The sequence below is a fragment of the Aotus nancymaae genome, unplaced genomic scaffold (genome assembly GCF_030222135.1).
Source record: "Aotus nancymaae isolate 86718 unplaced genomic scaffold, 86718_ANA_hifiasm-v0.15.2.pri h1tg000108l, whole genome shotgun sequence".
NCBI classification, from domain to species: Eukaryota; Metazoa; Chordata; class Mammalia; order Primates; family Aotidae; genus Aotus; species Aotus nancymaae.
This window is the reverse complement of record NW_026988523.1, coordinates 30,041,079-30,068,351: the sequence shown is the minus strand read 5'-3', so window position 1 is coordinate 30,068,351 and position 27,273 is coordinate 30,041,079. Positions and strand designations below refer to the sequence as shown.

Genomic DNA, 27,273 nt, shown 5'->3' with positions numbered 1-27,273 from the left:
GTTCTTTAAGTCTATTTGCCTATCCTTGTACCAATACTGCCTTTTTATTTTTTTTTTTTGAGATGGAGTGTTGCTCTGTCACCCAGGCTGGAAAGTGGCACAATCTCAGCTCACTGCAACCTCTGCCTCCCAGGTTCAAGCGATTCTCCTGCTGCAGCCTCCTGAGTAGCTGGGACTACAGGCACCTGCCACCACGCCTGGCCAATTGTTGTATTTTTAGTAGAGATGGGGTTTCACCATATTGGCCAGGCTGGTCTCGAACGCTTGACCTTGTGATCCACCCACCTCGGCCTCCCAAAGTGCTGGAATTAGCCACAGCGCCTGGCCTGCACTCTTTTAATTACTATAGTGCTATGTTTAAATGTTTGTGGTGCCCCCAAAATTCATATGTTGAAATCCCATCCCCCAAGGTGATAGTATTAGGAGGTAGGGTCTTTGGGAGGTTATTAGGGCCCTTACAAAAGAGACCCTGGAGAGCCTGTTTGCCCTTCCACCATGTGAAGTTACAGTGAGAAAACCACTATCTGTGAGAAGCCCTCACCAGACACCAAATCTGCTGTCACCTTGATCTAGGACTTCCCAGCTTCCACAACTGTAAGCAATACATTTCTGTTGTGTATAAGCCACCTCATCTATGGTATTTTATTACAGCAGCCCAAACAGTCTGAGGTATATAGCAAAATAACAAATCTTTCATCTTTTTTTACTTAACAGCTAGAAGAAAGTCTGAACAAATCTTTTTTATTTTTATTTTTTAAGACAGTATCTCACTATGTCACCCAGGCTGGAGTGCAACAATAGCGTGATTATGGCTCACTGCAGCCTTGACTTCCTGGGCTCAAGAGATCCTCTCGCCTCAGCCTCCTCAGTAGCTGGAAACATAGGCATACGCCACCATATCTGACTAATTTATTTATTTATTGTAGGGATGGGGTCTTGCCATGTTGCTTAGGTTGGTCTCAACCTTCTGGGTTCAATCTACCCACCTTGGCCTCCCAAGTGTGAGCCACCACACTCAGATATCTTAATCATTTTCTTATTTTTTTTTTTTTTCTTGAGACAGAGTCTCACTCTGTCGCCCAGGCTGGAGTCAGTGGCATGATCTCAGCTCACTGCAACCTCTTCCTCCTGGGTTCAAGTGATTCTCCTGTCTCAGCCTCCTGAGTAGCTGGGATTATAGGCGTGCACCACCATGCCTAGTTATTTTTTGTATTTTTAGTAGAGATGGGGTTTCACCATGTTGGCCAGGATGGTCTTGATCTCTTGACCCCAAGTGATCCCCCGCCTTGGCCACCCAAAGTACTGGGATTACAGGCGTGAGCCACAGCGCCCGGCCTTGTTTTGTTTTTAATTTTTATTTATTTATTTTTGAGATAGTCTCACTCTATCTCACCCAGGCTGGAGTGCAGGGGCATAATCTTGGGTCACTGCAATCTCCACTTCCTGGGTTCAAGTGATTCTCCTGCCTCAGCCTCCCAAGTAGCTGGGGACTACAGGTGTGTGCCACCATGCCCAGCTAATTTTTGTATTTTTAGTAGAGACGGGGTTTCACTATGTTGGTGAGGCTGGTCTCCTGACCTTGTGATCCGCTTGCCTCGGCCTCCCAAAGTGCTAGGATTATAGGCGTGAGCCACCATACCTGGCCTATCTTAACCATTTTCAAGTGTACAATTCAATGCCATTGGGTACATTCATATTGTGTAACCATTACCACCATCTATATCTTTTCATCCTACTGAAAGTCTATGCCCATTGAACAATAACTCCCCATTCCCTGCCTCCCACCCCAGTCCCTGGCAAACACTATTCTATTCTCTCTATGAATTTGACACTCAAAAGTACCTCACTGTGTATTTGTTTTTTATTTCATTAGTTTCTTATTTTATCCTTCCTGTCTTGGGTTTATTTTGCTCTTCTTTTCAAACTTCTTGAGCAATTCTCTGCCTCAGCCTCCCAAGTAGCTGGAATTTCAGGCACCCGCCACCATGCCCTGCTAATTTTTTTTGTATTTTTAGTAGAGACCGGATTTCACTGTTCTGGCCAGGCTGGTCTTGAACTCCTGACCTCATGATCAACCGGCCTTGACCTCCCAAAGTGCTGGGATTACAGGTGTAAGCCACCATGTCTGGCCTTTAGAGCACTTTCATGTTCCTTTATAATGTTTTACATATATTAACCTATTTAATCCTTACAGCATCCCTAAGAGACAAACTGTACTATTATTTTCATTTTACAGATGGAAAAACTGAAGCACCAGAAAGTTAAACAAACTACTCTATCAAGTAGGATATCCAGGATTTAAACCCAGGCAACCTTGTGAGTTTGACTCCAAAGCTTGCATTTTTAACCTTTAAGCTCTGCTGCTTTCCAAGGAAGAAGAGCTACTTCATGAAGAAAAATTCATAAGCACTTATATTAAGATATACAGTATGAGTGTTTGGCTAGAGCAATGGCTCATTATTGGGACACAGGAGAGCTGGTGGTAAGGATGGGAAGACTGAGATCTGACTGTAGAAGGCTTTAAATAGTATCCACTCCCCACCCCCACTTTTTTTCTGAGACAGGGTCTCACTCTATTGCTCAGACCAGAGTACAGTGGCACCATCACATCTCACTGTAGCCTCGACCTCTTGGGCTCAAGCAATCCTCCTGCTTCAGCCTTCTAAGTAGCTTCAACCACAGGCACATGTAATCACATCCAGTTAATTTAGTAGAGATGAGGTCTCCCTATGGCCAAGGTGGTCTTGAACTCCCGGGCTCAGATGATACAGCTGCCTTGGCCTCCCAAAGTGCTGGGATTATAGGCATGAGCCACCACTGCACCCAGCCCTCTCTTATATTTTAATGTTCAGTTTCCTATCTTCAAATAGTTTTATATAACTTATTTTATCATCAGTATTCTCATCTGTAAAATGAGGATAATAATCTTTGCCCCTAATTATATCATATAGTTGATTTGAGAATCAAAGAAGATAATAAAGATGGAAAGAAATTTCTTACATCATAAAGCAATATAAAAATATATTTTAATATGTACATATATATTTATCCATAACAGATAAATATATATATAAATATATATTAAAAATATTTTAAAGGATTTTCAGTGCCTTGCTAACATTAATTTGTTAATAATAATAATAGCAGTAGTAGGCATAATCATCTTCCTCCTCATCATAGCAACAGCTAATATTTATTAAGTGTTTATTAGATGCCAGTCACTGTTCTAAGCCCTTTATATATATTACTAACTCATTTAGTTTCCACAATTTATGGAATAGGTACTATTATTGGATTAATTATGCAGATGAGAAACTAATTTTATTTACCTAAAATTATGGAGTTAGGAGGTAGCAGAGGCAGATTCAAATCTATGCACACTGGTTCCAGAGACTATGGTCTTAAACCATTATATCGCTGGACATCCGTGTGTATGCAGTCTGAAGTAAATGAAAAAGGTAACAGAAACTGAGAAATTAGTTAGTAGGCTACTACATTAATATAAATATATCAAACAGAGCAACAATAACAAAATTAAAAGGCAGAGAGAAAAGGATAAAGACACTTTAACAGAAGAATCAGTCCCTGGTAAGTGACTAAAAAACAAGAAAAATAAAAGATGACTTAGGGGTTGTTATAAAATGAAAAATTGTAAGTTAGATTTAGAAGGGCTATTTGGCAGAATAGAAATAATAGAGGACTAAGCGTCAGAAAAATCTGGGTTCTAGTCCCAGGTCTTTTACTAAATTGTCATTTTCCTTTGGGCAGTATCTTAACTGCTCTGGACTTCACTTTTTCTCATTTTGTGAAAAGAAAAAATAAAATCCGATCTGCTTATCTGCAAAGTTAATTACCATTTATATAGCAATTTTTAATTTATATTGTAATGTATTTTCACATAAATTGTAGGAGTAGGACTTTATACAAAGTAAGGTGTGTTATTGTTTCAGGCATTCTGCGCTAAATATCAACATGTAACATTATGTAGTAATTCTCAACTGGCCAGGTGCTATGGCTCATGCCTGTAACCCCAACACTTTGGGAAGCTGGGTAGATCACTTGAGCCCTGGAGTTCGAGATCAGGCTGGGCAACATAGCAAAACCTTGCCTCTACAAAAAATGCAAAAATTAGCCAGGTGTGGCGGTGTACACCTTAAGTCCCAGCTACTTGGGAGGCTGAGGTGGGAGAATGGCTTGAGCCCAGGAGACAGAGGTTGCAGTGAGCTGAGACAGCACCACTGCACTCTAGCCTGGGTAACAGAGCCAGACCCTGTATTTTAAAAAAAAAAAAAAAAAAAAAAAGCAGTAATTCTCAGAAAGTAGTTTGGACATGGACGAATACAGATAAAGCATTTATTAGCATAGGAGTAACAGTAAAATCCATGAGTCAGTCTCAGAAAGAGTATAAAGAAAGAAGAATAGGGGTTCTGGAAGTTTCTTAACTGCCAAAATCCAAATTTGCAAATAGTGTTTCTTCATAAACCTTTTTTATGAGAAAGGGTTATAAAAGTTCCCTTCATGAGAAACCCTTCTTGTGGTGGGTTGAATTCACAGTACAAGGTAGGTATCCCTTATCGGCAATGCTTGGAACAAAATGTATTTTGGATTAAAAAATTTGTTTTCAGGGCCAGTCCCCATGGCTCATGCCTGTAATCCCAGAACTTTGGGAGGCTGAGATGGGTGGATCACCTGAGGTCGGGAGTTCGAGACCAGCCTGACCAACATGGAGAAATCCTGTCTCTAGTAAAAATACAAAATTAGCCGGGCATGGTAGTGCATGCCTGTAATCCCAGCTACTCAGGAAGCTGAGGCAGGAGAATCGCTTGAACCTGGGTGGCGAAGAGTGTAGTGAGCTGAGATTGGGCCACTGCACTCCAGCCTAGGCAACAAGAGAGAAACTGTCTCAAAAAAAAGGGTAACAATGGTATAAAGTTGTTCTCAAAATTAAATGATAAAGCATTTTGTATATTTAGTCAATTATAAATATCCAACAAATGGTAGATGTTATTATTTTATGCACTTGTTTACTTAGGACATTCAAGTAGGACCATATTTTAATCTTTTGTAATAGCAAAGTAGACATTTCAAGTGAACAATCCTAAGGAAGGAAGAAAGATCAGTTCTTTACTTCTTATTTTCAATTTTCAACATAGTCCATAGTTTCACAGGATCATTCAGTTCTGACTGCATTAATACTAACAAATGGGTCAATGATAATAAATATATAATCTGAGAAAGTATTTAGCTATTATGATTGTTCCATATAACTGTTTATATATTGTTTCACATACTGTTTATCCAGTAACTGTGTCTCTTGTAGAAAACAATTTACAAATATGAATGCAACACGAAGAACACACTATTAATATAGGGCCAAAATAAGATCAGATGTAAGTCTGTACTATATATACATCAGAATTCTCCCTGAATGTAGGGATGTTCAATAGGTATTCAAAAAGAAGGGCCAATGGTCAGAGTTTAGGAAATGCTGCTTTGAAATTAGCATTGTAAAGACCCCCAAAGAAACCAAATTATTGGTATGGCAATATGTAGTTGGAATCTTCAGGGAAGGAAAATTAGTATGGATCATTCTCTAAACTTATTTAAGCACAGAACCCTTCTTCCTTTGATCATTTCATTGGAATACACTGTGGGAAGTGCTGTATCCAACTACTGCTAAAAATGAAGTTAAATAAATCAATATGGAGTTGGGAATATGACATTGGGAAATAATTTCCATTTCTCTTTACAGAGTTCATTGAGGGAAAAAAATTTCAGGAAGACTCAGAAAGAAGAAACGAAATGTGTTAAAACAAACAAACAAAACCAGCGCAGTCAGAATGAAACATTCCGAGATTATCACCAGGAGACACACAGGGTCAGGTTAGGATAAACAAGAGACCAAGCTTTTGAAAACAGAAGACAGAGTTTTTAAAAGAAAAACATGGCCGGGTGTGGTGGCCCATGCCTGTAATCCCAGCACTTTGGAAGGCTGGATCACGAGGTCAGCAGATCGAGACCACCCTGGCTAACACAGTGAAACCCCATCTCTACTAAAAATACAAAAAGTTAGCTGTGCGTAGTGGCACGCGCCTGTAGTCCCAGCTACTTAGGAGGCTGAGGCAGAAGAATTGCTTGAACCCAGGAGGCAGAGGTTGCAGTGAGCCGAGATCGCACCACTGCACTCCAGCCTGAGTGACAGAGCGAGATTCCTTCACACACACACGCATGCACACCCCCACCCACCCCAAAAACAAAAAAAAAGTGTGTTTAACAAGAAAGTGATAATGAACCACTTGGACAAATTATCCTTGAATCTTCAAGCATGTTCAACTATTACAGTTCTTAATGGGTAGAGAAACTAAAATTCTAAATTGTCTAAGCTTAGATCCCACAGAGCAATAAAGATTTACTTACTTCACTAGAGCAGCTGCTTCAGGAAGTACATCAGCAAATGATTCACGGAATATGATTGCATTTTTCCTTTTACAGTTCTGTATGACATCATTGGCAAGGTAAAAGAGATTCAAACGGTGGGGATATGCAGCTAGAGATGACAAAGACAATAAATAAAACCAAATGAGTCAATTTATACTTAGTTCAACTTATTCCAAATACAGTGTTCTCAAACTAACTTTTTTTTTTAACATGGATATAAAAAGATGAATGTAATTACATGGCTGGAAGGGAGGAAGGATGAATGGATAAACCGACAAATGAACTAATGGTGAAAGGGAGTAAGGATGGATGGATAAAACGCCAAATGAACTAACAGATCAGTTTACTGAACACACTAAAAACCTTGACTACTTCAGGTTAAGTTTCTGCTCAAGGCACTCCTTGTCAAGGAGATTTCTCCCTCACTTTGTAGACGTATGGCACTAAAAAAAAAAGCCCATTAACTCTGGAGAAGCTAAAATAAAACAAAATTATAGTCTCAGACATCTGGGAAGACAAAAAAAAAAAGAGCTGAATATGCTCAACTTGTTGCAGAAATACCAAAGTTAGTAGAAAGAGCATGGGCTTTGTAATCAAATCAGAATGTTACCTTAAGCAAACTGCTTCACATTTATTATAGATAGACCCTCTCCCCATCAACCAATCCAGACACTACTTAGATACATCTTAGTTTTCCCATCTACTGGAGGGAGGCTCTGCTGCTGCTGCTGCTTTCATCACGAGACAAGTGTCCTGCAAAATAATGTGATCCTACGTATGCATCTAGGTTAAGCCTTTTTTTCTCTTTTCTTTCTTTTTTTTTTTTGAGACAGAATCTCGCTCTGTTGCCCAGGCTGGATATACAGTGGTACTATCTCGGCTCACTGTAAGCTTCACTTCCCAGATTCAAGCAATTCTCCTGTCTCAGCCTCCTGAGTAGCTGGGATTACACGCCTGACCAATATTTTTTGTAGAGACGGGGTTTCACCATATTGGCCAGGCTGATCTTGAACTCTTGACCTTGTGATCCACCTGCCTCGGCCTCCCAAAGTGCTGGGATTACAGGCATGAGCCACCATGCCTGGCCTTTTTTTTTTTTTTTTTTTTTTTTTTTGAGATGGAGTCTTGCTCTGTTGCCCAGGCTGGACTGAAGTGGCACAATCTCAGCTCACTGCAACCTCCACCTCCTGGGCTCAAGTGATTCCCCTGTCTCAGCCTCCCAAGTAGCTGGGACTACAGGTGCACACCACCATGCACAGCTAATTTTTTTGTACTTTTAGTAGAGATGGGGTTTTATACCACGTTGGCCAGGCTGATCTCAAACTCCTGACTTCAGGTGATCTGCCCACTTTGGCTTTCCAAAGTGCTGGAATTACAGGCGTGAGCCACTGCACCCAGTCAGTTATAAGCTTTTCAACAGCTCATGACTAGGCCCAATCAATGTACTATCTGGAACCCTGAGCAAAGTCACCTTAAGTTTCATTATTATGCTGGGCAATTTCAATGTCTATATGGATAATCCACCATGTTTTCTTGCCTCTCAGTTCCTTGAAGTCACATTCAGTGACCTCTAAGAACCACTCCTTTGCACATTTTAAAATCTCCTTCTCTGACCACAACCTCCCACTCTCATTATACTTTTCTTCAGTTTCATCAAGATCTCAGTTTTTTTCCTCTAATTCTACATTCTCTTCTCAGTACTCACTTATTCACCGATTCCAGAATCTTTGTCCATTATTTAAACCATTATTAAAACCCTCATACTCTTTTCCTTCTCCCCACAATTCAGCCTTCTATCTCACGCACTCAATGAAATCCCAAATTTGGATCATTCTAACTAACTGCCTTTACTGCATCTTTATTTCTGTTGCTGGGTTCTGCTGAAGAAAAATCATATCAAAAAGAAAATTTAAATCCTATAAATTAAGTCTCCTTTTTCACCTGGGCCCTCAATGATACATACTGTCCCCCTCAGATGTAATAAGTTAGCACTCTCTCTCAAAGAAGTATTTCAAATTTTAACCACTTGTCAGGTCCGAGTCTTTACCACATACCTTCTCACTCTCAGAAGATAAGCTTATATGGTGTTTCACAGAGAAAGCAGAATTCATTAGATGGAAATTATCTTCTGTCAAAAAAAAATGTATCCACATTTAAATTCACCTAGATCAATTTGCCTAATAAAAAGCATCACTCCTCCTATTAAAGAGTAATCCTTCCACTACTTACTGTTTCCTAGACTCTATTCACACCTTGAGAACCTTATGCTCCATTAACTATGTTTGCTTCTTTTTTGTTTGTGTGTGTTTGTAGGCAGGTTCTCATTCCTTTCACCTAGGTTGGGGTGCGGTGATGTGATCATGGTTCACCGCAGCCTTAGTCTAGGGCTTAGCTGCTCCTCCCACCTCAGGCCTTTCAAGTAGTTGGGACTTCAGGCATGCCACCATGCCTGGCTAATTTTTCTTTGTATTTTTAGTAGAGATAAGGTTTTGTCATGTTGCCCAGGCTGGTCCTATACTCTTGGGCTCAAGCAATCTCCCTGCCTTGGCCTCCCAAAGTGCTGAGATTACAGGAATGAACTACTGCACCCAGCCTGTCCTTGCTTCTATTTTAGTTTGATTCCTATTTTTATTTATTTATTTATTATTTATTTATTTTTTTTGAGACAGAGTTTCGCTCTTGTCACCCAGGCTGGAGTGCAATGGCACAATCTCGATTCAACCTCCCGGGTTCAAGCACCTCCTGGGTTCAAGCGATTCTCTTGCCTCAGCCTCCTGAAGTAGCTGGGATTACAGGCACCTACTACCATGCCCAACTAATTTTTTTTGCATTTTTAGTAGAGACGGGTTTTCACCATGTTGGCAGGCTGGTCTTGAACTCCTGACCTCAGGTGATCCACCTACCTCAGCCTCCCAAAGTGTTGGGATTACAGGTGCGAGCCACTAAGCCCGGCTTCTTATTTATATTTATATTGTATTCCTTCAGGTTGTCTTTCAACATATGTATATGCATGTTTCTCCTATCTTAACATTTTCTTGCGACCACCTTATGTTATCTCTAGCCTTTCCTTCCTTGCCTAATGTTAGTTAAGATCTTCTACGGTGAAGAGTCCGAAAGAGTTTTGTATGTTCACTGTCTACACTTTTAACTCCCATTAACTCCATAATTATAGGAGCCATCTTTTTATTGCACTTAAAAAATATGCAATCTACCATGCTAACAGCTTTATACAAATTATTATCTCATTTATGTTGCCAAGAGTTCACTCAAACACCAAATTTCAAGGTTGCTAATAAATTCCAATTTAGTAAACCCAATGGAGATTTTTAAAAATGTTATTTATTTGTGGCTTTTGGCACACAGAAAAATGTCACAATACTTTCTCCTTTGGCTTCTGTCTTAACCACTCTCCTGGTTTTCATCCTACCTCTCTGGCTCCTCCTCTACAATCATGTATAGGTAGCCAGTCTGTCCATGATCATCCTCTTTTAAATGTTGATGTTCTCCAGGATTCTCTCCTGAGCACTGTTCTCTACTCATAGCATAGCGTTTTAACATTTCAGGCTTTTAAGTTAATCTTTTCCATTTCTGGCTCTGTCATTTGTTAGCGTTGGAGTCTCTTCTCTATGTTGCTTTCCTGTGACAGCCTCACAGGACTGTTAGAACTAAATAAAACAATGTATGTAAAATAATTAAGACAGAGCTTAACACAGAGAAGACAGAATGCTATCAGCATAATCGCCTTCTTCCACCTCCTGGTTGCTTTAATTACTTCAACCTAGGTATCAATGACTCCCATATCTGTAGATGTCAGGCGTGGATTTCCCTTTACCAGTTAATGTACACATCCACCTCAAAGTCTCTGAGGCGCCCTGAGGTTGATTTTATTTATTTATTTTTTCTGTCACCCAGGCTGGAATGCAGTCACAATCTTGGCCTACTGCAACCTCTGCCTCTTGGGTTCAAGTTATCTTCCCACCACAGCCTCCCAAGTAGCTGGGACTACAGGCACGTGCCACTATGTCTGGCTAATTTCGCTCACTTCCCAGGCTGGAGTGCAATGGCTCAGTGCAACCTCTGCCTCCCGGGTTCAAGCAATTCTCCTCCCTCAGCCTTCTGAGTAGCTGGGATTACAAGCTGTGCCACTATGCCCAGCTAATTTTGTATTTTTAGTAGAGACAGGCTGGTCTTGAACTCCTGGCCTCAAGGGATCCACCTGCCTCAACCTCCCAAAGTGCTGGGATTACAGACATGAGCCACTGCACCCAGCTGATTTTAATATTTTATGATTAATAAAACATTAATCATCTTCCTCTTCTTCTATTAGTACTCTTTAGTCAGAGTTTTAGCAATTCTTTCTAACTCCTTCTCCTTCTTACCCCCTTACATCTATTAATAATAAACCTCCCAACTCCACCCAATTTTGTCTTCAATAATATTTCTCAACTTTATCCCCTCTTGTATTTCCTTTCCTACTATTGCTGTTTTCTAGGATTCATCACCATTGACCTGGACCACTCCTGCAACAGCCTCCTAACTGGTCATCTGTCCCTAGACTTGGTCCCCTTAAATTTCCTCGCTATATTGTTGCCAAATTTATTTCTTTTCTCTTCCTTTCTCCCTCCTCCTTCCCTCCCTTCTCTTCTCTCTCTCTCTCTCTCTCTCTCTCTCTCTCTCTCTCTCTCAGAAAAGATCAGATTTATTTGGAGAAAACAAAAAACCCACAGCCCAAAGGATGGGATTTTACATCTCAAGACATCTCCCAGGTATTAAGTCTACAGATTACAAATAATTTTCTTTTCTTTTCTTTTTTTTAAGAGGCGAAGTCTCTTTCTGTTGCCCAGGCTAGAGTGCAGTAGTGCAATCTTGGCTCACTGCAACCTCTGCATCCCGGGTTGTAGCAATTCCCTGCCTCAATCTCCCGAGTAGCTGGGACTACAGGTGCATGCTGCTACGTCTGGCTAATTTTTTGTATTTTAGCAGAGATGGGGTTTCGCCATGTGGCCCAAGCTGGTCTTGAACTCCTGAGCTCAGGCAATCCACCCACCTTCCCAAAGTACTAGGATTACAGGCGCGAGCCACCACGCCCGGCCTACAAATCATTTTCATAGAAGATATTTTTGTATAAATTTTACATGCATTCAGGAGCAGGATATAAATCAGTTCCTGTTTTTATTTTAACAGAGGAGCAAGGCAGGGAAGTAGGAGACAAATTCATTTTCAAATATGCAAAAATTATCCAATTATTTCTCATATCAAATCTGTCCATGATTTCCCACTGCTCAATGGAAAAAGCTGAAACATTTTAGCTTCCATTATGATCTCCATCCTGCTTTCTCTTCCAGTATCATTTCTTCCCCCTCAAATTCAAAGTTCTATCTTTAATGAATTACTCACAATTTCCAAAAACCCTGCTACCTTGTGTTCTCTTTTACTCAGAATTTTCCTTTTCTGTGAAAACTCATCCTACATTGTTTTCAGTGGTTTTCTACTCATCCATACGAAAATGTCCAAAATTTTAAATTTAATTCACATCAGTTTCTGACCCCATGTTAAATCTCTACTTCTTCCTGCAAACCACCCCAAACTATTTTATTACTATTTCTCCCCAGTGCAAACTCTCTACTCTAGTCAGAGAACTTTGGAAATTCTGTAGGAATGAAAAAAGGCGGCTGAGGTAGTCTGGGAAGATGCTTTAAGGCAGTCATCTTTAAGCACCCTATACTTTTCCTTGTTATAGCATTTATGCAGTATACTTGTCTGTATCCCACTGGATTATAAGCACCCAGAAAACTGGAATTTCTATTGTTTATTGCCTTATTCTTTTGTTTGCTTGCTTGTTTGTTGAGAAAGGGTTTTGCTCATGATCCTCTTACCTTGGCCTCCCAAAATGCTGAGATTACAATACTACCTACCTTGTTATTAATGACTAATTCAATGTCTTGTAGGTGTCCAATTTTTATTTTTATTTTTGAGATGGAGTCTCACTCTGTCACCCAGGATGGAGTGCAGTGGCATGATCTCAGCTCAATGCAACCTCCGTCTCCCAGGTTAAAGCAATTCTCCTGTCTCAGCCTCCCCAGTACTGAGATTACAGACATCTGCCACCATGCCCAGCTTATTTTTGTATTTTTAGTAGAGACAGGGTTTTACCATGTTGACCAGGCTGGTCTCAAACTCTTGACCTCAGGTGATCCACCTGCCTGGGCCTCCCAAAGTGCTGGGATTACAGGTGTGAGACACCGCCCCTGGCCCAGGTGTCCAATTAATACTAATTACATATTTGATAAAGAAGTTAAATTTTCATAGGCAGGAAGGAAGGGAAAGAGTATTCCAGACAGAGCAGCTCATGAGAAAAAGTGCCGAGGAGGACTATGCAATGAGTGTCTTTGGCTTTGGAAAAGGGAAAGATTTAGGAGATACATATCTATAAATCTATCTATCTATCTATCTATCTATCTATCTATCTATCTATCTATCTATTTGAGATGGAGTCTAGCTCTGTCACCAAGCTAAAGGACAGTGGCAAGATCTTGGCTCACTGCAACCTCTGTCTCCTGGGTTCAAGCGATTCTCCTGCCTCAGCTTCCTAAGTAGCTGGGATTACAGGCACACACCGCCACACCTAGCTAATTTTTGTCTTTCTAGTAGAGATGGGTTTTCACCATGTTAGCCAGGATGGTCTTGATCTCCTGACCTCATGATCCACCCACCTCAGCCTCCCAAAGTGCTTGGGATTACAGGTGTGAGCCACCATGCCCAGCCTATAATTTTTAATTTATTTAACAAATACTTAATAATTTCTATATGCCAGGGACTGTTTTAAAGAGGATACAGATATTAACTGACATCCTCAGCACAACTCTACGAGGTTAGTACCAACCTGGGCAACACAGTAAGATGCCATCTCTACAAAAAAATTTTTTTAAGTGAGCCAGGTGTAACTGCACACAACTGTAGTTACTCGGAGGCTGAGGTGGGAGGATCACTGGAGCCTGGGAGACTGAAGGTGCAGTGAGCCATGATCGCTCCACTGCACTCTAGCCTGGGTGACATAGCAAAGCCAGGAGGAGCCCTGAGCCCTTACCAGAGACTAAACTGGACCTTAATCTTGAACTCTGCAACCTCTACAACTGTGAAAAAATCAGTGTCTTTGTTTAAGCCACCCAGTCTCTGGTATTTTGTTATGGCAGCCAAGCTGACTAATACAACTGTATAAGGAAAATATCCTTCCTTTTAGGAAATGAACACCAAAGTACTAAATAGGGAAGTATGTCTGCAACATATGCTTAAATAGTTCAGAAAAAAAAAAGGGTGCGTGCCTGCAGAGAGAGAAGTAAGAGAGATAAAGCAAATATGTTAAAATGTTAATAACTGAGGGATCTGAGTGAAAAGTACACAGAAGGTTTTTGTAATACTCTTGCAATTTTTTTAACATTTGAAATTATTCAAAACCAACAAGTTAAAAAAAATACACAGACTCCAACCACTATTTACTTCCTCCACCACTGCTTGTGGTCTAAGTCACTATCATCTTTTGCTTGAATTATTGCAGCAGCCTCCTACCTAGTCTCCCTGCTTCTACCTTTGCCTGCCTTCAGTCTAATCTCAACTCAGAAAACAGAGTGATCCTTTAAAAATATAGATTGATAGGCTGGGTGCAGTGGCTCATGCTTGTAATCCTAGCACTTTGGGAGGCTGAGGTGGGAGGATCATGAGGTGAAGACATCGAGACCATCCTGGCCAACATAGTGAAACCCCGTCTCTACTAAAAAATACAAAAATTAGCTGGGCATGGTGGCGCATGCCTGTAGTCCCAGTTATTCAGGAGGCTGAGGCAGGAGAATCAGTTGAACCCAGGAAGTGGAGGTTGCAGTGAGCTGAGATTGCGCCACTGCACTCCAGCCTGGTGACAGAGCGAGATTTCATCTCAAAAAAAAAAAAAAAAATGACCATATTACTCCACTTCTTAAATCCTTCCAATAATGGTCCCCTCCTTAATAAAGTTAAAAGTCCTTACAATGGCCTATAAATCCTAAACAATCTGACACTGTGTTATCTCCCTGACCCAATTTCCTCATCACCACAATGGCCACTGTGCTGTCTTTACAAGGCCTACAACACACTTGGCTGACTCCTTGCCTCACAGTCTGTTAAGCTCACTGTTTTGGAACTTTCTACCCCCGTATTTCTCATGGCTCATTCAATCACTGCCTTTAAATCTTGCTCAAATGTTACCTTCTCAGTGAATATGTCCTTGACTACCTTACTTAAAACTGCAACATCAGGCCTGGCGCAGTAGCTCACATCTTAATGGCAGCACTTCAGGAGGCTGATGCGGGTAGATCACTTGAGGTCAGGAGTTTGAGATCAGTCTGTCCAATATGGTAAAACGCCATCTCTACTAAAAATACAAAAATCAGCTGGGCATGGTGGGTGATGCCTGTAATCCCAGCACTTTGGGAGGCCAAGGTGGGCAGATCATCTGAGGTCAAGACCAACATGGAGACCACCTGACCAACATGGAGAAACCTCATCTCTACTAAAAATACAAAAATTGGCCAGGCGTGGTGGCGCATGCCTGTAATCCCAGCTACTCGGGAAGCTGAGGCAGGAGAATTGCTTGAACCCAGGAGGCAGAGGTTTCGGTGAGCCAAGATTGCACCATTGCACTCAGCCTGGGCAACAAGAGTGAGACTCCATCTCAAAATAAATAAAACAAATAAATAAAATAAAATACAAAAATCAGCTGGGCATGGTGGCACAGCCTCCCAGCTACTGAGGAGGCCGAGGCAGGAGAATCGCTTGACCTGGGAGGCAGAGGTTGCAGTGAGCCAAGACTGTGCCACCGTACTTCAGTCTGGACAACAGAGCAAGCCTCTGTCTTAAAAAAAAAAATATTGCAACATCAAGCCAACAACCCACTCTTCTTTATTTTCCCAAATAACACATAGTTTTCCAATATATTATAAAATTTATTTTCTGCCTCTCTCCCCCATGAGAATATAAGCCTCATAAGGGCAAGCATTTTTGTCAGTTTTATTTACTGTTGAATTCTCAGCACCTAGAATACTGCCTAACACTTAGTAGGCTTTCAGTAACTATTTCTTGAATAAATAAATTAGAAAAAAAAAGAGAAGGAAAAGAAGAACAGGGGAAAAAAAAAGTAATCTCTTCAGTTTGGCTAACAATTCCATAAGGCTTCTGTGTATGCAAAGCATAGGTAGGAACTAGGTTCAATGAAGAATCCTAGGGGCTGTTGCAGAACTTAATCTAGATATAGTCAGTGTTCTTACAACATCAATTCCTCAACAATCTACAGGCTAAGTATTCAACTTTCTTTTCATTATTATGGAGAAGGGGAAAGGGATTAACAATAGGAAAGTGGAAGGTTACTGATTTAAGTCTAAGTACCTACAAAATAAAACTGTTAATTTGGTAGGAGACGATTTAGATGATTTTTAACTTGAATTAATATTTTATGTCTACCTTGCCTTGTTCCAACAATGGGCTAAGATAGCTGATACGTAAAATGTTTTCAACCCATGTAGTCTTTCAATTATAGAAAACAAGCATTATGGTATAATGGAAAGGGCATCAGCAGGAGAGTCCAAAGATCTGAGTTGTTAACTCTTGAAAAAGATTCATTTTCATTAGCTTAAGTCTGTCTCTTCATTTATAAAATAGGCTGTAGAAAGGAAAAACAAAAATAAAAGCCACATGGAAAAAAATGTTATTTATAACTGTAGAAAAACTAGAAGCAACCTAAAGAATAGTAACAGGGGAACAGTTAAGTAAAGGTACATCCATATTATGTTATTATGTGGTTGATAAATAACATGAAGATGCTTGCATGACGGTTAGTGAAAACACAGGTTAAGAAAAATGCACATATACCATTATGTAAATACACTATATTAAATAATGTATATGTGGGCCGGGCACGGTGGGTCACGCCTGTAATCCCAGCACTTTGGGAGGCCAAGGTGGGTGGATAACCTGAGGTCAGGAGTTCGAGCCCAGCCTGACCAACATGGTGAAACGAAAAATACAAAAATACAAAAACTAGCTGGGCGTGGTGGTGGGTGCCTGTAATCCTGGCTACTCGGGAGGCTGAGGCAGGAGAACTGATTGAACCTAGGAGGCAGAGGTTGCAGTGAGCTGAGATTCTGTTATTGTACTCCAGCCTGGGCGACAGAGCAAGATTTCATCTCAAAAAAAAAAAAAAAAAAAAGAGTATCTTAATTTCTTGCTTAGGGGTTCAGATTTACAATTAAGTTTATCTGGGGACACATTAATAAATGGCTTAAAATGTACCTTAAACACCTCTGATGAGATGTTCTTGTTGGGATTGAGAAACAATGAGAACCCTAGCACTGTATGTGCCATACCCAATAACCAAAAGTATTATGTGAATACCATATGCTCTACAGAATGAAGTACAAAGAATATACTAATACAAAAATTAGAGATATCAAGAGATGTACGTTACTGGAAGTCATATCATATTCGCACTTAAAAGAATTTACTGGCTGGACGCAGTGACTCACACCTGTAATCCCAGCACTTTGGGAGGCCAAGGCAGGCAGATCACCTGAGGTTGCAAGTTGAAGACCAGCCTGATCAACATGGAGAAACCCGGTCTCTACTAAAAATACAAAACTAGCCGGAAGTGGTGGCACATGACTGTAATTCCAGTTACTTGGGAGGCTGAGGCAGGAGAATTGCTTGAACCTGGGAGGCGGAGGTTCCCGTGAGCCGAGATTGCGCCACTGGACTCCAGCCTGAGCAACAAGAGCAAAACTCCGTCTCAAAAAGAAAAAGAATAAGAATTTACCTGTAAGTACTTGGCTGGGCATTGTGGCATATGCCTGTAATCCCTGCACTTTGGAAGGCCTAGGAGGGAGGATCATTTGAGGTCAGTAGTTCAAGACTAGCTGGACCAACATGGTGAAACCTCATCTCTACTAAAAAACAGTAAGAATTAGCCAGGCATGGTGGCAAACGCCTGTAACCTTAGCTACTCAAGAGGCTGAGGCAGGAGAATCACTTGAACCTGGGAGGCAGAGGTTGTGGTGAGCCGAGATCGTGCCACTGCACTCCAGCCTGGGCAACAGAGCGAGACTCTGTCTCAAAAAAAAGAATTTACCTGTAAGTACTACTAAGTCAGACTGTGAGAGAGAAAACAATTAACAAGAACTTTAAACAAATGTTCAAGGGTATAGGCAATTACAGTAGTCCTTCCTTAACCTCGGGGCATATGTTCTAAGACCCCCAGAGGATGCCTGAAATCAGACAGTACAGAATCTGCTGTCCACTGAAACATATTTCTGTTCATATCTTCCACCAAAAACATTTAATGCCTTTTTCATCTTAACTAAGCAATTAATCAAGCAACGTGGCCACAACTTTTGCAGCATGAGGTGCAACAGCAAAACTGGCACAAATTTCTTTTTCCTTCTTCTTCGTTTCACAGATAGGAGATTAATTCTTACTGCAGATCTTAGCAACTTTAGCATATGATTTATTTTCTTATTGAGAACTTTTGACGTTTCACTTAAAGGAAGCACTTAACAGCTTTTCTTTGGCATATCCAAATTAACAGCATCACTATTCTTGTGCTTTGGGACCATTACTGAGTAAACTAAGGGTTACTTGAACACAAACACTGCAATACCCTGCAGTCAATATAACAGGGCCACTAATGGGCAGGTAGCGTCAACAGCATGGACACAACAGACAAAGAGAGGATTCCTGTCCTTGGCAAGATGGCATGAAATTTCATTATACTTACTCAGAATGGGGCACAATTTGAAACTTACGAATTGTTTATTTATGCAATTTTCCACTTAATATCTTTGGCATGGTTAACCTAGGAAAGTGAAACTCTAAGTGTCAGAAAGACATTTGAGGCCACAGAGAAATACTGACTAATGAAGACCCAGAAGAAGTATTATCTTCATGAAGATGATGAGAGACAGAAAAACCAGGAAGTTTGAGTCTCTCTACATCTGCTTCGTGTTCCAAACATCAAGACATTCAGCTGCTTTAATCTCTTAATATGATTCACTCTACAGAATTATATGCTATCAAATACAGCACAAATCATGCATATATATGTATGTATGTATTTCTGTACAAGGCTGTTTACAAAAAAAAGTAATTACTAAAAATTTCAAATATTTTCAAGCCTAATTTCATTTTGTGTATTGACTATAGAACCCAAGTCCTGAGTACACACTGAAAGAGTCACATCTAAATTAAAAATCTCAAAGCAGTCTGTTAACATTCATAAGGTATCAATCCACCAGTTACTTAATATACTAAGAAAAGTTGTTAAACATTGTTATATATGATTATCTAGAAATCTACTAAATCAAATAGTATATTGAGAAAACAATGTATTAACCAGGATATTGTTTAACAATTTAATACCAACATTACCATCACCAATAACAGAGCATATCTGAGACCCCGAGTTGTAAAATTACACATTTGCAAAAAAACTTGGGAGAAGTTGGGTGCTGTGGCTCACACCTGTAATCTCAGCACTTTGGGAGGCTGAGCTGGGAGGATCGCTTGAGCCTTGGAGTTGCAGACCAGGCTGGGCAGCACAGGAGACCCTGTCTCTACAAAAATTTAAAAAGTAGCTGAGCCAGCTGAGTGCAGTAGTTCAGACCTGTAATCCCAGAACTTTGGGGGGCCAAGGCGGGCGGATCACCTGAGGTTAGGAGTTCGAGACCAGCCTGGCCAACATGGTGAAACCCCATCTCTACTAAAAATACAAAAAAAATTATCTGGGCATGATGGTGCACACCTGTAGTTCCAGCTACTCGGGAGGCTGAGGCACGAGAATCACTTGAACCAGGCGGTGGAGGTTGCAGTGAGCCAAGATTATGCCACTGCCCTCCAGCCTGCGCAACAGAGCAAGACTCCATCTCAATTAAAAAAACAAAACAAACAACAAAAAAAAACCCAGCTGAGCCCATTAGCACACACCCGTGGTCTGAGGCTGAGGTGGGAGGATCACTAGAGCCCAGGAGGTTGAGGCTGCAGTGAGCCATGATTATACCACTGCACTCCAGCCTGGATGACAGAGACCCTGTCTCAAAAACAAAAACAAAACAAAACAAAAAACCACCAAAAAACACTTGGAAGATTTTCTCATAAAACCTTTATAATACAATGTCAGCTAATCAGCTTTCAGTTAGATACTGTGCCTTGACTTTCTCCATTTATCTAATACACAAAGAAAATTTCCCAAGAAGCATTATGACCTGGTACAACAGTTCCCAAATTCTGGCTTTAGACTGTGATAAGATTTCCACCAGTTTGCAAACAAATGAGAAAAATGAGGATATAGCTTATTTATTCTAAAGCAAAATATATTGAAATTAAATGACTATTTATTATCTTCCTATATTTCTAGTAAAATGTCTCAAAAAAAAAAAAAAGATAGTGATTTATACAGTCCAGTTCTATCTGTATAACTACCTTCCCCTACAGAGATGGGAATTTTATTTACTATAAACTCCAAGACCACATAAAATAACAACCAAAGTTGGCCAGGCACGGTGGCTCACGCCTGTAATTCAGCACTTTGGGAGGCTGAGGTGGGCAGATTACCAGGTCAGGAGATCGAGACTATCCTGGCTAACACCATGAAATCCCGTCTCTACTAAAAAAAAAAAAAAAAAAAATTATCAAGCCCCAGTGAGGTGAAAAAAAAAAAAAAAGAAAAAAATTAGCTGGGTGTGATGGATGCACTTGTAATCCCAGCTACTCAGAAGGCTGCGGCAGGAGATTCGCTTGAACCCAGGAGGTAGAGGTTGCAGTGAGCCGAGATCGAGCCATTGCACTCCAGCCTGGGTGACAGAGCGAGACTCTTTCTCAAAAAAACAAACAAAAAAACTCCGCCAAAGTCCAAAGAACCAGTATAGCTTTTGGTAAAATGTTGAGTTTTTTTTTTTTGAGAGGGATTCTCACTCTGTTGCCAGGCTGGAGTGCAGTGGCACCATCTCAGCTCACTGAAACCTCTACCTCCCGGGTTCAAGCGATTCTCCTGCCCCAGCCTCCTGAGTAGCTGGAATTACAGGTGCCTGCCACCACATCCAGCTAATTTTTGTATTTTTAGTAGACACAGAGTTTCACCATGTTGGCCAGGCTGGTGGCAAACTCCTGACCTCAGGTGGTCCGCCCACCTCGGCCTCCCAAAGTGCTGGGATTACAGGCCTGAGTCACTGCACCCAGCCAGCTCAGCTACTTTTTAAATTTCTGTAGAGACAGGGTCTCCTATGTTGCCAGCCTGGTCTCCAATTCCGGGGCTCAAAAGATCCTCCCAGCTCTAATCACAGGTAAGAAAGCAGGCCGATAAGCAAATAAGAGGATAAGATGATGTTAATGTTAAGTTGTGAACTAAGGGCCAAAGACTTAAGCTAGGAGTTAATCACTATTTTCCTGTTTTCAGACGGTCTTTTACTTTAAGATATCTCGCCTAATAATTAGTTCTGCATTTGTTCAGGCATTGGTTTTGTTTTTTACAACAATCCACATTCTTCTCTTGTCAGTTGTTCTCATTTTCACCCAGGAGTTGGGAACCACAAAAATCTGTGACAAACCATACCAAATCCTCCAAAGGAAAAACTCCAAGCATCAATTTCTTTTCTCTATCCCGCAAACAACTTCAGCAATACTTGGCAGAGTCCATGAAATGTTGGAACGGATTTTAAAATTTTTCATAAACTACTCATTTCATGCAAAGCACATGCTATAGTGGATAAGAATAAGTAAGATATGATAGTCTGAATTCAAGAAACTAATAAGCCCTGAAATGATAATATGTAATAATGGAGAGACATGCACTAAAGCTTCAATACATATTAAAATGAGGTCTAAAACAGAGACTGAATTCTGAATACATAGGATCTCTTGAATGTAAGTAATACAGATTTTTAAAAAAATATGTGATGAGGCCAGGCATAATGGCGGACACCTGTAACCCCAGTTACTCAAGAGGCTGTGGAAAGAGTACTGTTTGGGCCTAGGTGTTCAGAGTTCAAAGTTTGAAGTTTGAGACTAGCCTGGGCAACACAGGGAGACCCCACTTCAAAAGGAATTTTTTTATTTGGATGAGATCTGATACAGCCTAGCAGACATCCACTTCAGCTGTAAGAAACAGAATTATGGCTGGGTGTGGTGGCTCACTTGAGGCTGAGGTGGGTGGAAAGCCTGAGCTCAGAAGTTTGAGATCAGTCTGGGCAACATGGCAAAATTCTGTCTTTACTAAAAATACAAAAATTAGCACACCAGTAGTGTCAGCTACTCGAAAGGCTGAGGTATGAGAATTGCTTGAACCTGAGAGGCAGAGGTTGCAGTGGGCTGGGATCATGCCACTGCACTCTAGCCTGGGTCAGAGCAAGACTCTGTCTCCAAAAAAAAAAATTGGGTAAAAGAATGTGGTATACACCTACAATGGAATATTATCTATCCATAAGGAGAAAATTCTGACATATACCATAATATAAATGAACCTTGCAAAATCATATTATGGAAATAACCCAGTCACAAACGAACAGATACTGTATGATTCCACTACCATGAGGTACCTAGGAGTAGTCAAATTTCAGAGAGACAAAAAGTAGAATGGCGGTTGCCAGGGGCTGGGAAATGGAGAGTTATTGTTTAATGGGTATACCCTTTTAGTCTGGAAAGTGAGAAGAAGTTCTGAGGATGGATGGTGGTGATGGCTGCATAACAATGTTAATGTTCTTCATGCCACTGCACCTACACTTAAAATTGGTTAAAATGGTCAATGTTATATGTACTCTACCACAGTTTAAAGAAAAACTGATAATGTATAGGTATGCAAGTATTAAATCACTCTATAAGAATATAAGACATTATTCAAAACGGAACGGGGTATGTAGAGAAAAAAGATGAAGGGTAGCTTACTTTTCATTTTATAACATATACCTAAGTTGGTACATTTATTTCACTGCAGTAAAAGATTTCACTGTGAATATACCACAGTTTTATCCATTGAGCTGCTGATGGACATTTGGGTTGTTTCCACATTTTCTTTTCTTTTCTGAAACGGGGATCTTGATTTGTTGCACTGTCACCTAGGCTGGAGTGCAGTGGTGCAATTACAGTTCACTGCAGACTCAACCTCTTGGGCTCAAGCATTCCTTCCATCTCAGTCACCTGAGTAACTGGGACCACAGGCATGTGCCACCCCATATGGCTGTTTTTATTTTTTTGTAGAGACAGGCCTCATCTGCCCAGGCTGATCTCAAACTCATAGGCTCAAGCGATTCTTGACATCCTGCCTTGACATCTCAAAGTGCTGGGACTGGGATTACAGGCATTAGCCACCACACCTGGCCTGTTCTCTACATTTTTAGATGTTAAATAATGTTGATATGAATATTTTTATACCTGTACTCTGAGGCACATGTACAAGAGTAGAACTGCTGAATTGAAGACAGGTATGCAAATGTTTGACTTTACAATTGCCAATGTATCCCATTTAAAACCTCATCAAAAGTACTATGAAAGGGGCTAGGTGAGTGACACACATGTAATCCTAGCATGTTGGGAAGCCCAGGCAGGTGGACTGCTTGAGTCCAGGAGGGCAAGGCTACAGTGAGCTATGATCATGCCACTATACTCCAGCCTGGGCAACAAAGCAAGACAACTGTCTCTTTTTAATTTTTTGAGACGGAGTCTCACTCTGTCACCCAGGCCGGAGTGCAGCGGCACAATATCAGCTCACTACAGCCTCCGCTTCCCATGTTCAAACAATTCTCCTGCCTCGGCCTCCCGAGTAGCTTGGACTATAGGCGCATGCCACCATGCCCAGCTAATTTTTATATATTTAGTAGAGACGGGGTTTCACCATGTTGGCCAGGCTGGTCTCAGATTCCTGACTTCAGGTGATCTACCTACCTCAGCCTCCCAAAGTGCTGGGATTACAGATGTGAGCCACCATGCCTGGTCAAGATGCTGTCTCTTAAAATAAAAAAAAGAAAAGAAAAAGAAAAAAAAGTATTGTGAAAGAATCAATAAAATTCAACATTCATTTATGATAAAAAGTATCAGAAAACTAGAAATATAAGGGAACTTCCTCAAACAAAGGACGTTTATTAAAAACTTACAGCTAACGTCATGTATAATGGTGGAAAACCAAGCTATCCCCCCAAGAACAGGAGAAAAGTAAGAACGTTCACCCTCACCCTTCCTCTACACAGCATTTCCCAAACCCAGTGGCCTGTTAGGAACTGGGCCACACAGTAGGAGGTGAGCAGTAGGCAAGCAATCATTACCTCCTGAGCCCCACCTCCTGTGAGATCAGTGGCGTCATTAGATTCTCATAGGAGCACAAACCGTACTGTGAACTGCGCATGCAAGGGATGTAGGCTGCGCACTCCTTATGAGAATAATCTAATGCTTGATAATCTGAGGTGGAACAGTTTCATCCCAAAACCAATCCCATCCCAGTCTCTTCTAGTTGGGTACTGCTAACACCATCATATTAGAAGTTTTAGTCAATACAATAAGGCAAGGGAAAGAAAGAAAAGGTATACAGATTAGAAAGGAAAAAACTAAACCATCTCTATGTATAGACATGATTTATCCATATAGAAAAATCAGAGAATCTACAAAATAGGTACTTGAAATAATAAGTAAGTTTAGTAAGGTTGCAGGATACCAGTCAATTATATTCTTACACAGCAACAAAAAGGGGAAATTAAATTTTTCTTTAAAAAAAAAGCAGTACCATTTATAAGAGTATGAAAGACCTAGATATCATCTAGCAAAATATGTATAAGATCTCTATGCTGAAAAATGTGTAAAACACTGATGAAAGAAATCAAAGACAACCTAAATGGCGAGAAATACCTTATTTATGAAAGACTAAATATAGTTAACAATTCTGCCCCAAATTAAATTCAATTTAGTTCTAATCAAAATCCCAGAAGGATTATTTGTAGAAATCAACAAGCTGATTCTAAAATTTATAAGGAAAACAAAAGACCTAGAATAACCAACATAGTTTTGAAAATTTTGTTAGAAGACACACTACCTGATTTCCATACAAGCTACACTAATCCAGACAGTATATTATGTGGGCCAACTGATTTTTTATAAAGGTGCAAAGTGCATAGACAATTTAATGATGAAAGGACTGGCTTCTCAATTAATGGTGCTGGAACAATTGGATATCCATTAAAAAAAACTAATCTAGGCCAGGCGCAGTGGCTCACGCCTGTAATCCCAGCACTTTGGGAGGCCGAGGCGGGTGGATCACGAGGTCAAGAGATCGAGACCATCCTGGTCAACATGCTGAAACCTCGTCTCTACTAAAAATACAAAAAATTAGCTGGGCATGGTGGCGCGTGCCTGTAATCCCAGCTACTCAGGAGGCTGAGGCAGGAAGAACTGCCTGAACCCAGGAGGCGGAGGTTGCGGTGAGCCAAGATCGCGCCATTGCACTTCAGCCTGGGTAACAAGAGCGAAACTCAGTCTCAAAAAAAAAAAAAAAACTGATCCAAGTCTGGGCGTGGTGGCTCATGCCTGTAATTCCAGCACTTTGGGAGGCCGAGGCAGGTGGATCATGAGATCAGGATATCGAAACCATCCTGGCCATGGTGAAACCCCATCTCTACTAAAATATAAAAAATTAGCCAGGTGTGGTGGCGCGCACCTGTAGTCCCAGCTACTCTGGAGGCTGAGGCAGGGGAATCTCTTGAATCTGGGAGACACAGGATGCAGTGAGCTGAGATTGTGCCACTGCACTCCAGCCTGGCAAAAGAGCAAGACTCCATCTCAAAAAACTGATCCATACCTCAGGCTATTTGCAAAAATTAATTTAAAATGCATTATAGACCTAAATGTAAAACCTAACTATAAAATTTCTATGCCAGACGTGGGAGGATTACTTGAGCCCAGGAGTTTGAGACCAGCTTGGGGAACATAGGAAGACCTTTCTCTATAAAAAAAAAATAAAAGATTAGCTAGGGTGAGGAGGCTTGAGTCTGTGATCCCAGCTGCTCTGGAGGGTGGGATAGGAGGATCCTTAGAGCCTAGGAGGTCGAGGCTGCAGTGAGCTATGATGGCACCACTGCTCTCCAGTCTGGGTAAACAAGCAGGATCCCTTCTCAAAATATAAACTAATTAATTAAAATAAAACTTCTGGAAGAAAATATAGGAGATCTTTATGACCTTAGGCTAGGAAATTATTTCTTATATAGAACAAAAATATAATCTGCTAATTTTTTTTAATAAGCTGAACTTCATCAAAATTAAGAAATTATTGCCTTTTTAAAATGTTGTTAAAAACCACGCAGGGCATGGTGTCTCATGACTGTAACCGCAGCACTTTGGGAGGCTGAGGCAGGTGGATCCCATGAGGTCAGGAGTTCGAGACCAGCCTGGCCAACATGGCAAAATCCTGTCACTATTAAAAATACAAAAGTTAGCTGTAGGTGGTGGCAGGCGCCTGTGATGCCAGCTACTCATGAGGCTGAGGCAGGAGAATTGCTTGAACCTGGGAGGTGGAGGTTGCAGTGAGCTGAGATCGTGCCACTGCACTCCAACCTGGGTGACAGAGTGAGACTCGTCTCAAATAAAAAGAAAAAGAAAATTTTAATTTTAATAATGCTGAATTTATATATATATTTATTGCGGTAAATACTTTTTGTTATGGCTAGCATACTGTGTCTCATTTAAGAATTCTTTCCCTATACTCTTCTGTTCCATTGGTCTATGTGCCTACTTTTATGCCAGTTTGAAATCAGGTAATGTGATGCCTCCAGATGTTCTTTTTGCTTAGTCTTGCTTTGGCTATGCAGGGTCTTTTTTGGTTCCATATGAATTTTAGGGCTGTCTTTTCTAATTCTGTGAAGGATGATGGTGGTACCAATTAATCTTCGAGAAAGCAAATAAAAAGATAAAGTGGGGAAAGGACACCCTATTCAACAAATGGTGCTGGGATAACGGCAAGCCACATGTAGGAGAATGAAACTGGTTCCTCATCTCTCACCTTATACTAAAATTAACTCAACACAGATCAAGGACATAAATCTAAGACCTGAAACTCTAAAAATTCTAGAAGATAACACTGGAAAAACCCTTGTAGACATTGGCTTAGGCAAGGATTTCATGATCAAGAACCCAAAGGCAAATGTAATAAAAACAAAGATACAATTTTAGGACTTATCTTCACAATCTAGACATCTAACAAAGGAGACTAATATCCAGAATCTATAATGAACTCAAACAAATTAGAAAAAAAAAAAAACAGAAACAATCCCATCAAAAAGTGAGCTAAGGACATGAATATACAATTCTCAAAAGAAAGTATACAAATGTCCAACAAACATATGAAAAAATGCTCAACATCACTAATAATCAGGGAAATGCAAATCAAAACCACAATGAAATACCACCTTATTCCTGCAAGAATGACCATAATCAAAAAATCAAAAATTAATAGAGGTTGGTGTGAATGCAGTGAAAAGGGAACACTTCTATACTGCTGGTGGGAAGGTAAACAGCATAACCACTACGGAAAACAGTGTGGAAATTCCTTAAGGAACTAAAAGTAGAACTACCATTTGATCCAGCAATCCCACTACTGGTATCTATCCAGAGGAAAAGAAGTCATTATATGAAAAAGATATTTGTACACCCATGTTCATAGCAGCACAATTTGCAACTGCAAAAACGTGGAACCAACCCAAATGCCCATCAATCAAAGAGTAAAGAGAAACTGTGGTAGAAAAACATATATGATGGAATACTACTTAGCCATAGAAGGAATGAATTAATTTT

General features: G+C 40.5%; 1 protein-coding gene across 11 annotated transcripts in view; it reads right to left on the bottom strand.

Moving 5' to 3' along the window:
• RPRD2 (regulation of nuclear pre-mRNA domain containing 2) overlaps positions 1-27,273 on the bottom strand; it is a 110,849-nt gene that overhangs the window by 50,638 nt on the left and 32,938 nt on the right. For 10 of the 11 annotated variants that reach the window (XM_012462578.3, XM_064370507.1, XM_064370509.1 and 7 more), the window contains exon 2: positions 6,418-6,547. In XM_012462578.3, the coding sequence (XP_012318001.1) occupies positions 6,418-6,547 (130 nt within the window). Of the gene's footprint in view, positions 1-6,417; positions 6,548-15,927; positions 16,329-27,273 lie in introns of those variants that run through there. The other variant, XM_064370506.1, reaches the window with a different exon arrangement.